Genomic DNA, 12,456 nt, shown 5'->3' with positions numbered 1-12,456 from the left:
GGGTGATGATCATAGAGAAACAATTGAGAATATTGCCACCTTTGTAAATTTTATATATGATTTACTTATTTTTTTTCATACACACTTTATTTATTTATATATATATATATATATATATATATATATATATATATATATATATATATTATTTATTTAGGATATATCGAGATTTTGATGTCGTTCACACTTTTATACCGCTCCCGGCCCGTTGATTGAGCCATATTTAGAATGTGTGGGTTTTAGACAATACATTAATATATCGAACTGCTCCATTTATACGAAATTTATACTCGCATTATTAGAAAGGTGGAGATCCAAAACACACATTTTTCATCTTCCAATAGGTGAATGTACTGTCACACTAAAGGACGTGAACATGTTGTAGGGTCTCCCAGTTGAGGGTAAGGCTATTAATGGATCAGTTCAACAAGTCAATGTCTTATGCGAGGATATTTTGAAAAAAGATATGATAGATGGAAGTAGGTCAAGGGGTCAAGGTATTAACCTAAAGGACCTCAATATGTATTATACCTCTCTTAGGTTATATGAAAATTCGTCTGAGGATGCTAAAATCCTTAAAGCAAGAGTTTATATTATGATACTATTTAGAAGCCTATTATTTCTTGAAAGTACAGGTAATAATGTAAATTTTATGTATTTAAGTTTATTTAGGGACATTGATAAAATAAAAGGGTATATTTGGGGTTTCGTCGTTTTAGTGCGTCTATATAGTGCATCTATGTAAAAATGCCAAAAATAAAACTTGTACTTTTTATGAATGCGATTTCTTGCTTCAAGCATGGGGTTGGTGGAGAATGGGATCCATTTCCCCCCTCAACAACAACGCCTTCATGTTCCCTTATGCGGCAAAGTAAGTATATAACACTCTTTCAATTTTTTCACTTTATGCTAAATAGCTGCAAATAATTTGTTTAATCTCTCTTTGCTTTAGGTTTTGTGTAAGAGGGATAGATTTCAGCAAGAATCCTAGACGAAATGTCGGCCTCTATAGCAATCTTTTGGATCAGATTAGACCAGATGATGTATTACCACTAAACTATACATCTTATAAATAATTTACTTTTAAAGTTGTCATTCTTATGATAATTTTTCTCTGCAGTTTATTTGGAGACTATATCTAGGTTTGAACCATCAACCCAACCCCGAGGATGCAGCAGTTTGGACCGCAAAAACTGTGACCATTCGATTCAATGTTGAGGAGATGCACCCTAGGAACCATGTCAAAATGAAGTTTGACATGCATCAGGAAAACCCAGCCAACCTGAGTGTGTTGTCACCATGGCATCTCCTTAGAGTCAACGCCCAATGGGCTTATAACAATTGGAAAGAATACGCTCAAGAACGGTGTCGGGTGTGGAAAAGACATGAATGTTATGTCCTACAATTTCATGTCGCACCCGCAAACCTAACAATGCGACACACAGATAAATATATGAGTTGATATAGATCAGTTACTACGCCTCAAAGGTGTGTGTCTGACCTGAGGTATTTGATCGACCCACGCACACGAGTTGTGTCGTCATCCAATAATACCCAACAACATTACCAACAAACACACACCCCCAACAACAAATCCAACACACTTCCACCACCCAACCAACACAACAACGATACCAATCCACAAACACCCAACCACATCACCATGACCAATACCAAGACCAATAAATGTTACATACTTAAACTCAATACTAAGAACATATACCATAGAACCAACAACCCCGTGTGGGTCCATCCACTTCTCACCTTAGCCTCGACCTAGGCAAACATGAGGAATATTCCTTAACCTACCCAACATACACACACCCATCACATCATTGTAGTACCTAGCTGACATATGGCTATCAAACTCCACAAGATTTATTTCCTTTTTACCCCCTTATTCAAACGACTAATGTTACCGACCACTCATCCAGCTCATACCCCACCAACACGACTAAACTTTGAGAACATAGATAACTGACTTTTTGACAACGGGACTCTAGGATTTGGTGACCAGACAAATTTCATGGACCCTAATCGCATTGACCTCGAAGGACCCTCGACTCAACCATAACAGGAACTTCGTAGAGGACAGGTTACTAGAGAGGACGAGACAGGGGCAATTAGATTATATGTAATTTTTATTCCCACAATGTAATTGTTTTATTAAAATGAAAATATATTTTTAGTTTTATTTATAAATTGTGTATTATTATTTAAGTAAAAATTAAAAAAAAAAATGCACCTAGGCGGCAACTCAAATGAGTTGACTTCCCAGATTTCACATGAACCTATGCGCCGTATCATCTACGCCACAATTCAAATTTTCAAATTTTAGGTGCTTGCGCCATCTCATTTGATGTGTCCACTTAAAGCATTTCTGAAACTTGATTATTTGAATAATTTTTTAAAAACATGATTATTAATGTATTTTAATCTTAAAACATGGTTATTACTAAAAAAAAAATCGAAAAGATGTAATAGAAATTTATGGAGTGAAATCTTAGTTACTCCTAAATTAAAAAATATCTAATTTTGAAAAATTACACACAAATTTTCTCTATCAAAATATAATTAAATCTTTTTGTTTTATAATAATTACATGATAGAATAGATTCAAATTGAAATAGTATAGTACCATTTGTAAAAGAAAATAAACCGTATAGCAACACGAAATGTAACAACGGCCAAAGCAACAGAACTACTTTATTATACTGATAATCAATTAAATATAATTAACTACTACAAAATAAACGCACCACTTGACTGCCTGAGAAAATTCAAGAAACGGCAATTCGTGCATGCAGGTGCAGCCGCCGATCACGTGATCTCAGTGAAGCCAACAATCGCACAAAACTTGTTTCTTTTCAAAGCTAACTATCTCTAACCCTTTTTCTCTTCAGTCTCACTTTATCATTCTGAATATTTCTCCTTGTTGATCATCGATCATCAGAGTAATAAATGCAGTACAGTGATGAATATGATTAGTCATTTTCTTGGGCCTATTCAATTAATGGGCCGGCCCTTCTCTCTCCTCCGCCACGCCTTCTTCTTCCCACACCTTACTCGTTAAGTCGAAACACAACACATTTTGTCAAATGCACATTTAAAACCCGCATTAATGAGCTTTTAATTCACCCCCACCACACTGTCAGAACCCATCCACATGCAAATAAATAAATAAATCTCTCTCTTCTTTCACCAATTAATTCTAATTAAATGCTCTTCCTAACATCCATTTAATGACTCTCGTCTCGTCTCCACATTTTGCCAGACCAACACAGTACACGCCACCACCATCATTTAATTTCTCTTTTTCTTTGACTTTCTCACCCATTCACATTCCGACACGTGTATGTCCTCTTCAAATTCATTAATACAACAATTCAATTCCCAACCTATTTTCTCATCGTCGACGGTTGAATCTCTCCGGCGATAGTAACGCTTCGGGATCGCCGCATCTTAAACGGCTTGACGAGAATACTGCCGCTGATGATCTCAAGAACATTGGACTTGCTATTGACTTGCTCCTCCGCCACGAGCTTCCTCCGTCGGCGTACCTATTACTTGACTCCGACAACGGGAAGAATCCTCTCCGGCGGAAAAATGGTGATTTCATTCCTCTGTAATATCTGAATGAAAACACTCTCGACTTCCCTAACGAACCAAACGGAGACGGTCTTTTGCTCCAGAAACTGTTGTTCCCTCTCCGGTACCGCCACGGAGAGGTCGCGGCAGGGTCGGTTACCATTCTCTCCGACGGCAAACTCCTTTCAAAACCAAACGAATAAGAGCGTTTCAACAGAAAATCATCCCGTCTGTTAAACTGATTCTCGTCGGTATTACTCATAACAGGAGAATGAGGAGTAATCTCCGGCACCGGTTGAACCGTATCGAGGTGGAGAATATTAGTTTGGTCGTGAAACGATGGACGGATTCTAGCGGCCATGAGAGGTCTGAAAGGAGACTCACAGAGAAGAACACCGCGACAGAGAGGACAGTTAGCGTGTGAACGAAGCCAAGCGTCGATACAATCAAGATGAAAAGTGTGCGAACATAGAGGTAGAGTGCGTACATAATCATGATCTTCGAATTCAAGTAAACAAACGGCGCAGTCACGGAGAGACTCTTGTTCGTATTTCGTTGTGTAGATGAAGAACGGAATGGTTTTGATGATGGATTCGTCTAAGCCGAAAGTGTGTGGGGCTTCGAACGTTGATGATTCGTATTGGAGTGATTCGATGTCGCCTAATGAGGAGGAGGGAGGGAGGAAACGCCGGCTATGGAAGCGTTGGATAAGGCGGTGGATGGGAGGCGAGAGGTGGCGGGTGAGGAGGCGGGAGTAGGTTACAATGACGAAGGCGGCGGCGACGACGACAACCATTGCTATTAGGGGTGGACTGAAGTCTACTGCAGGGGAGTTTGCTGAGAAAGGTGAAGATGGGGCCTGGTTGTGGTGCATAGGGGGCTGAGCTGGAGCTATCATCCTCAGGAAGAGTATGTGAGGATGGGAGCAGAATGAGAGTATCCAATTATATGTGATGTTTGTGTTAGTGAGGAGTGAGGACTCAGAAAGAGTCTCATACATGGAATGGAAAGAAGAAAGAGAGATTTCTGATGTGAAATTGGGTTTATTTTATTGCATTTTTTTCATTAATCTCATAAATGCATTTCAAAGTCAATTAAATGAATCGACCTCTAGTAATAACAAAAATCTTATTTTGATATCTTTCATCTTGTCTCATTATATTATTTATAAATTTAAAAAATATTAATTATATTGTCTTAATTTATTTTTTTTTACTAAAAACCAGCTTCATTCAAACTGAAATAATACATCGAATAATACAAATTTAAAATCGTTATAAATTTATAAGAATGAATCTGTGAACAAACTCATAACACTCACGTTAATAGCATATAAGGACAAAATACTTACAAATGTGACAACGCCTACAATTATGACAAAATTGAAAGGCTCGGAATACTCATGTCTTCGAGTCTGCGGCATTGACGACATCAAAGTCATTGATTGAATATATGTTAAGTCAAAATTAATTTGTAAATATGAACCGAACAAATACCGCATCAAGACAAGAAAACAAAATAATACTGCAATAAGACGACGAGCAACACAACGTCGTACTAAGACAACGAAATCACGAAGAAAAAGCTAAAATTATATATGAAATTACTTATTTGAATGAAAATGAAAGGAAAAAGAATTTAGAGAGGTGACTTTGAATCAAAAATTGACCCTAAAACCACCCCTCTTTAGTGGATAAAAAAAGAAAAATTAGGGTCGAAGGAAAAAGCGAGGCGCCTAAGTGGCTTTGTTTTGGTGATGGTTTATTTTGATTACAATGCTTCTAGTTAATTTGATATTTTCTGCTACTTTTAATTAACAAAACATTAAGTTTGTGCATGTTAGCATCATAGATGACAAACATTAAATGATTTGTTTGTTGGTGATTCACAACGCAACATATTTTCCCTTTCTTTTACTCGAACATCTTTTTTAACATGGTCGTCCAAAGAAACATGAAATTTTAGGGTTTCATATCTCTATTATAAATCTTCCTTATTCATCTTAATTGTGTTCATGGTAGTCGTCCAAATCTCATGTCCCCTTCATCCTAAGTCATGTGTATCATATTCTTCCAGATTACAGGCCATGTTCATTTTCAACCAAATCAAGTTCAAGGCTAACTTGTCCAAATTTTAGGTGATATTCTATTTTTGTTATATTTTGAATTTACATCAATGTCCAACACTTCCAACTCCTCCCAATGTTTAAGAACGCATCCCCGTTCACAACAATACAACCTAGTCCTTTATATAAACCAACATCACAATTTAGTTCATCGTATACTAGATCAGTGATTTCAATTTCATCATTTATCAATGTATTGTATTTTTTAAATCAATGAGTCTTTTCTTATCATTAACCTCATTGAGGACATTTTTTAAATCTACTTCAACACACTCTTTATCCGCATTTAGTTCAAGGTGGATTTTTAACGTTTATTTTAGTGGGTCTTGCAACATCATAAAAAATTATTAAAGAACCCATTACTAATTTTTCTAAAACTACAAAGTCTCAACTACTAGGTACCTCAAGTCCTTCAAACAACCCATTACTTTAAAAAATGATTAGTAATTTGAATCACATGCCGATACAAACTCAATCCTGAAGTAACCTAAATGAATAAATTCACAAAATATTCTCACATAGTGTAAGACACATTCAAATCTACTTTCCACCATATATTTGTCAAAACTAGGAAGAAAACCATAATCAATACTATAATAAAGAGGAAAACGAAAATTTTCAATTTAAACAAAAATGATGGTCTAATGCAATAACTTAAAATATGATAAAATTAAATTTTTGAAACGATGGGTGATACCTAATTATATGTTCATCGTGTTCTTCTCTAATTTAGTTTCCGAATTCAAATTAATGAACCTTAACCAAAATCGTGAAGACATTTGATTTCCAAATTTGTCTTCTTCTCTATATCAATAATCAATTATTTAAATTCGCGAAGGCAATTGTGACAAAGCAAAACCAACTACTTTTTCATTTCTATGAGTTTGTGTTCAATTCGTGAAACCAGTTTGTGAAAAAGATTAAAGAAGTGACCCCTAAAGCCATAGAAAAAACACCATCGCACATGGTTTCTCACCACCAGGTGCAAGCCCTAAACCACAAAAAAACATCCCTAAAGCCTCAGGCCACCCATACCCGCATAGGGGTGTCATGCATATGTACATTTTAATAAGTACATTGGTGTCCCGATAAAACTAACTTGAGACACACCTTTTATGATCACTATCATTTTTTTCGCTTTCTCCTAAAAATGACCAAGAAATATCCTGACTTCATGGTTAACACCATATTTGGAGGTTTCATTGACAGATGAAGTACCAGGTCCTCCCATAGAAAATACGCCATACATGTGGTGTGTAACATCCCAAATTTCTTAGATATTTATTTAATTAGCATTATTTGGTGTTTTAGTAATTGTTTGTTTTTATTTAATTGTCATATGGTATGATAATTATTTAAATGTGTGTTTTTATGTTAATTGAGCTATTGGAGTAAATAGTAGAATACTAAGATAATAGCTAATGAGTCTAATTTAGTTAGAAAGAATAGCTGGATGGGTTAAGCCCAGTTTGTGAGAAAGATAGTAAGAGAGAAATTAGGTTAGTTCCCATAACATTCATTTTGGAGAAAGAGTAGAAGGGAGAAGAGAAGAGGATTGTGAGATTCTTGAAGATTGGAGGAGTTTGAAATAGAGGTAAGGGCTAGAATCCAAATTCTTATAGGATTGCATGATTGGGTAATGTTATGCATGTTTTGTATGTAATCTCTTCATCTTTCAATTTAATGAAATGTAAATGTTAGGGTTCATGTGAAATCAATAGGAATTTGTGAATTGTTCATGTTTGAATTCTTATATGGATGACCCATGACTAGAAAAATGAATAGAAACCCAAAACATGTGATTAAATGATGTTTAAACTAAGTTTTGATGGTTAGAATCGGATTTGGTATGGTGTTAGGATGCTGAAAAACGCATCAGCGTTTTCTGGTTCTGGTGTAGAGCGTCGGGCGAGCGTTTTGCTTCGCCGGGCGAGCCAGCGTCCACAGGCTTTCGCCGGGCAAGTCGAGCAGGAGAGCGAGGGTTTTTGTGACCAAGTTACAGCCTTGGAGCCCCGGGCAAAAATGCCATGTTTTGTGAAAATTCAAATGATCGTAACTTTTGACCCGTAACTCCGTTTTATGCGTCGTTCGAAGCATTATGAAGATAATTTGATATTCTATATAATAGGATAATATTGATTGGCACTTGTTTAATTAATTATGATGTTAATTTCGAATAACATGTAATTATGAATGTATGTTATGGATGGATTGTTTATAATCAATGTTCATGAATGTATTATGTGATAATGATAATCATGAATTATGTGATTGATTGTTGAATGCTAACTGGTGTTAGATATTTGGATTGAATTTCATGTTGTGTAATATGGTGAAATATTGGAAAGATGTAATTGTGTAGTTTAAGAGATAGAGAGGTCGTCTTAAATGCATGGGTCTTGTTTTGTTGCACACGTACACAAGCACGAGTCTTTGAAAGTGGCAATGTTGGGTAATCTCGCGAAGGTTATTTACTTGTTCCAAATCTAACACCAAATGAAATTTGAAAGCTTAACGAGAATGGGGCTTTGAGGTGGTTATCTAGTCTATAGAGGAAAGACAATCGGCATGACCGGGAATGATAACGGATGGGATCCACATGCATATTGCATAAAGTCACACTTGAGTCGCACGTGTCGGTGTGAGATATGTTTTGGCGTGATTTGTAATTATGTTTGTGTGGAATGATTATTTGTTGATTGATGCGTATATGTGGAAATTCGTGAAGTGATAATTGTATACTCGATGATATCTCATATTTGGATTACAATTTGTTGAGTTTGGTAATTAGATATGATTACTTGAATGATGGAACTTGGTTGTTTAATGATAAAACATGTTAACTTTGATGTATGGTTATAAAGGCATGTGTTTATGAAGAGTTATGAATTGTGAAATGTATGCATGTTTAGATGGTGCATTTCCCATTATTATGTTTTCTATAATAATTTGAATGCTCACCCTTTTGTTTGAATGTTGCCCTTTGTTGGTAACGTGCAGGATCAGACGAGTAGTTGGTTGTTCGAGGTTTAGCCGGAGAGCTTCCGAGTTTTGTTATTTGATTAGGTAGTGAGTCGATGCTCTGGTCATGTAACATTTGGGGGGGGGGAGGGTTCTTTGGACTTATGCTTATGTTTGGATATTGCTATTTCCTATGTTTTGTTGAATATCCGGATGTATTTGTTTGATATCTTGGATATGTTGTTTTAAGGCTATGTGGCCTAGATTGTGAATTTAAAAATAGCATGTTTGGATATGTTAATTTGAATTTGGTAGATGAATATAGTATAAGATATATTCATTGAAACTTTTAATAGCAATTCAATTTTTTTCCGCAAGCGTTTATGCATAATGTATGAAAGCATGAGATTTTAAATTTGTGTTACCACATGATCTTTGCATATTATGAATGTTGTATGTATGTTATTTTGGGATTTTCATTTTATGGAAATCAACATATGTCGCCCTTTTTCCTTATACATGATTACTCTATGAGATTGTATGATATATTTGGGGTTAGAAAAGGGGTGTTATATGGTGAGTTTGAAACTAATATCCATAGGACTTTCCAAATATAATCGGAGATGACCTGGGGCCAACATCATTTTCTATAGCAGTGACATCGCAAGAGCCATCCCTCATGACAACGACCTCGTGGTCATCACTGTGCAACATGGTAATTAGGATATAAATTGAGTCTCGATAGACCCTAGAAGCTCAGTTGACATTATATTCTAGAATGTCGTCCAAAAACTCCAACTTGATCCTGGCAGCATTAAGGCATTATAGAGTTCCCTCGTAGGTTTGTAAGGCCAACATGTGCAAGTAAGATGTCACATAATCCTAGAGACAACCTGTCATGTGGGATTAGATTCCAAGGGGATTGAATTTAACTATCTTATATTGAATGTTTCATCGCCCTATAACGTTATCCTTGGCATGCCAGCCATTAACTCGTTATGACTTATGAGCGATTATATTCACCCAATACTTGGTCTTAAAATACCTGTTACCATGCAGGTGAGTCAGAACGGTTCAGGGAGACCAACAAAGTGCCCAAGAATGTAACCATAGTAGCATGGAGATGGGGAGGGAAGATCTTGCCCACGAGGCTGCCCCATTTTTTAAAGAATAAAACACATACATTTTTAGTTGGGATCCTAGACTGTGCATGGATAACGAAAGACTCACGCCGATAGAGGATCTAAAATAGGTTCAGATAGGTCGTATGGTTCACTAAGTTGCAAAGATAGGCACCTCACTTTTTGGAGAAGAATAATATGAACTAGTCGACAACCTCATTAGAAACATTGACTTGTTCACCCGGGCCTCATCCGACATGACGGGGATAAATATCAAAGTGGTGTGACATAGCCTTATCGTCAACCTTTTCGTAAAACTACTATAATAAATAAATATGAAACTTGGAGAGGAGAAGAGAGTCGCCATTAACGGGGAGGTAATTAAGCTAACAAACATCAATTTCATCATAAAAACGAAATACCCAACCTAGTTAGCTAATGTAGTGTTGGTGAACAAAGCATTGAACAAGTGACACATGTGTGTGGACGTCACCGACCTCAATGCGACTTATCTCAAGGACCCTTATCCCTTGTTGGATATTGATCGCATAATTGACTGGTCTTCTGGTTAATGTACATTGAGCTTTATGGATGCTTATTCAGGGTACAATCAAATCAACACGAATCCCCTTAATGCACAAAATATGGTGTTCATGTCAAACCATGGCAATCATTGTTATAATGCCATGCCTTTCTGCCTCAAGAATGTTGGTTCCGCCGACCAACGACTCATGGAAGTTATATTCTTCTACCAGGTATAGCAGAACTTGGAAATCTATGTCGAAGACATGATAGTAAAGACTATAAAAAGGCACAGTCACACTTCAAACTTAAGAGAACATCATGCAATCAGTCAGGAAATACAATATGTTGTATGCACTTTAATTCCACCAATTGCTCTTTTAGGGTGCATGCAGGAAAGTTACTAGACTTCACGTTAACAAAGAGGGGGCATTAAAGAAAACTCTGATAAGTTTTTGGCTTTCTTTGACATGATAAGCCATTCCAACATTAGAGAGGTGAAGCAACTAATGGGTCGCCTCACATCTTTATCTCGCTTTTTCTTCTGTGCGAGTGACAAGGCTTTTCTGTTCTTTGTTGGCTTGAAAAATAAGGAGAATTTCAAGTGGACATGGGAATGCGAGGATGTATTCTCAAGAATAAATATGCTCATCACATCACCACATATCCTCACTCTCCCAAAAGAAGGGTCACCTTTTCTCCTATACCTTTTAGCCACATTCCACGCGATGAGTTCGATATTCGTCCATAAAGGTATGTACTTTGTAACATATGGGGGTGGTTCTGATTCTATCGTGAGTATCATATTTTTTAGTTTTAAATTTAATCCTTTCACCCCCACCTCAAAGGTCGACTTTTCCCTCTTAACATCAATAATTTCCCAAGTTTCATGGTCCTCTAATTTTCTCATTTTCTAATGCCTCATCGCACCTTTTTGTTTGGGTGTCCACCTTAGTTTCCACAAACCTTTGTGGGAAAATAATCGGTGGTTTATAGAGAAAAGGAACAACATTTGACAACCTCCCATTCAGGTGGTGTCGGTGAATTTTTCTCAATCTCTATTTTTTCTCACCATAACTTTCCTCAACCTCATTATTAATAAAACACACAGGACTTTAGGGCCATGAATCATATCTTAGATGTTTTTGCACGACTTAAGCATTTATATTATGAGAATTTCGACATAATTTATAGAAAAATAGATTACTATGGACAATACCTACTTTCGCCAGCGTATTATCCGATCTCTAACAAATGGGACGCTCGTCAGCTATCGCTCGCGCAAAAGTGTTTGTTAGTGATCGTTACTTTTCCACGACTATTAAAAACATAATATTTCTCAATCTCATTCGATCACTTTCGTGACTCAGACTTAATTGTCTAAAAACTGCACTCCGACGTTTATACTCATCCTTTCAGATCAAGATAAACGCCTAAAAACACTTTCATTTTCGTGACAAGGTTTTAATTAAAAACTTAGTATTTAAAATAAAAAGGATGAACTTCTCGTAATTGGCTCAAGTTGAAATTATACATAATCATAGACATGGTTCACGACCCATAGTCCCTAGGGAACTACTCACTCATGGTGGGGGAGAATTCAGTTAAAGTAATTCTTACGGATGAAAACATACTTAATAATAAATGTAAAGTAAAGCGATAAACACAACTTTAATAAGGAAAAAACTTCAATATAAATTGATCCAGCTACTTCAATGGAGACTTAAGTACAAAACTTGGAAAACTAGAATGTGTGAATTGAAAACAAAATAAAAAATGGATAAAACTCAAGACTACCTATGAGTTTTTATATCAAATTTTAAACATGGAAAATATCTCATTGATTCAATTGCAATTGCAATTAGATCATAAAAATCAAAAGTCTCAAAACATGTGGAATTAGACCTGAAAAAGGAAACAAATCTAGAGAAAGTGCGTCTGCTTGTTAAGGCTCGTAATAGCCATTAGGGATGCTTGTAGCAGGTCTCTAGATTTTGGCTTGGGCGCCTCTTTTTAGAGGAATGAATGGTCATGCCTGTTACTGTCCGTAATAGCCATTACGGGTGGCCGTAACAGGCCCTTGGTTTTTTGTATGAGGAATTTTGATTCTTCGCCTTTTCCCGCGCTTTGTCCATTTAT

The 12,456-nt window shown here is 36.3% G+C and overlaps 1 protein-coding gene across 1 annotated transcript; it reads right to left on the bottom strand.

Moving 5' to 3' along the window:
- Positions 1-2,583: 2,583 nt before the first annotated feature.
- Positions 2,584-4,651, bottom strand: LOC131661290 (RING-H2 finger protein ATL65-like). The gene has a single exon (XM_058930770.1). It carries the CDS (start codon positions 4,586-4,588, stop codon positions 3,407-3,409), a length of 1,182 nt encoding a protein of 393 aa, XP_058786753.1. The 5' UTR covers positions 4,589-4,651; the 3' UTR covers positions 2,584-3,406.
- Between the last annotated feature and the right edge of the window lie 7,805 nt (positions 4,652-12,456).

Source organism: Vicia villosa, linkage group LG3, assembly GCF_029867415.1.
Source record: "Vicia villosa cultivar HV-30 ecotype Madison, WI linkage group LG3, Vvil1.0, whole genome shotgun sequence".
NCBI lineage: Eukaryota > Viridiplantae > Streptophyta > Magnoliopsida > Fabales > Fabaceae > Vicia > Vicia villosa.
Note: the sequence above shows the minus strand (reverse complement) of the source record. Positions and strands in the feature narration are given on the sequence as shown.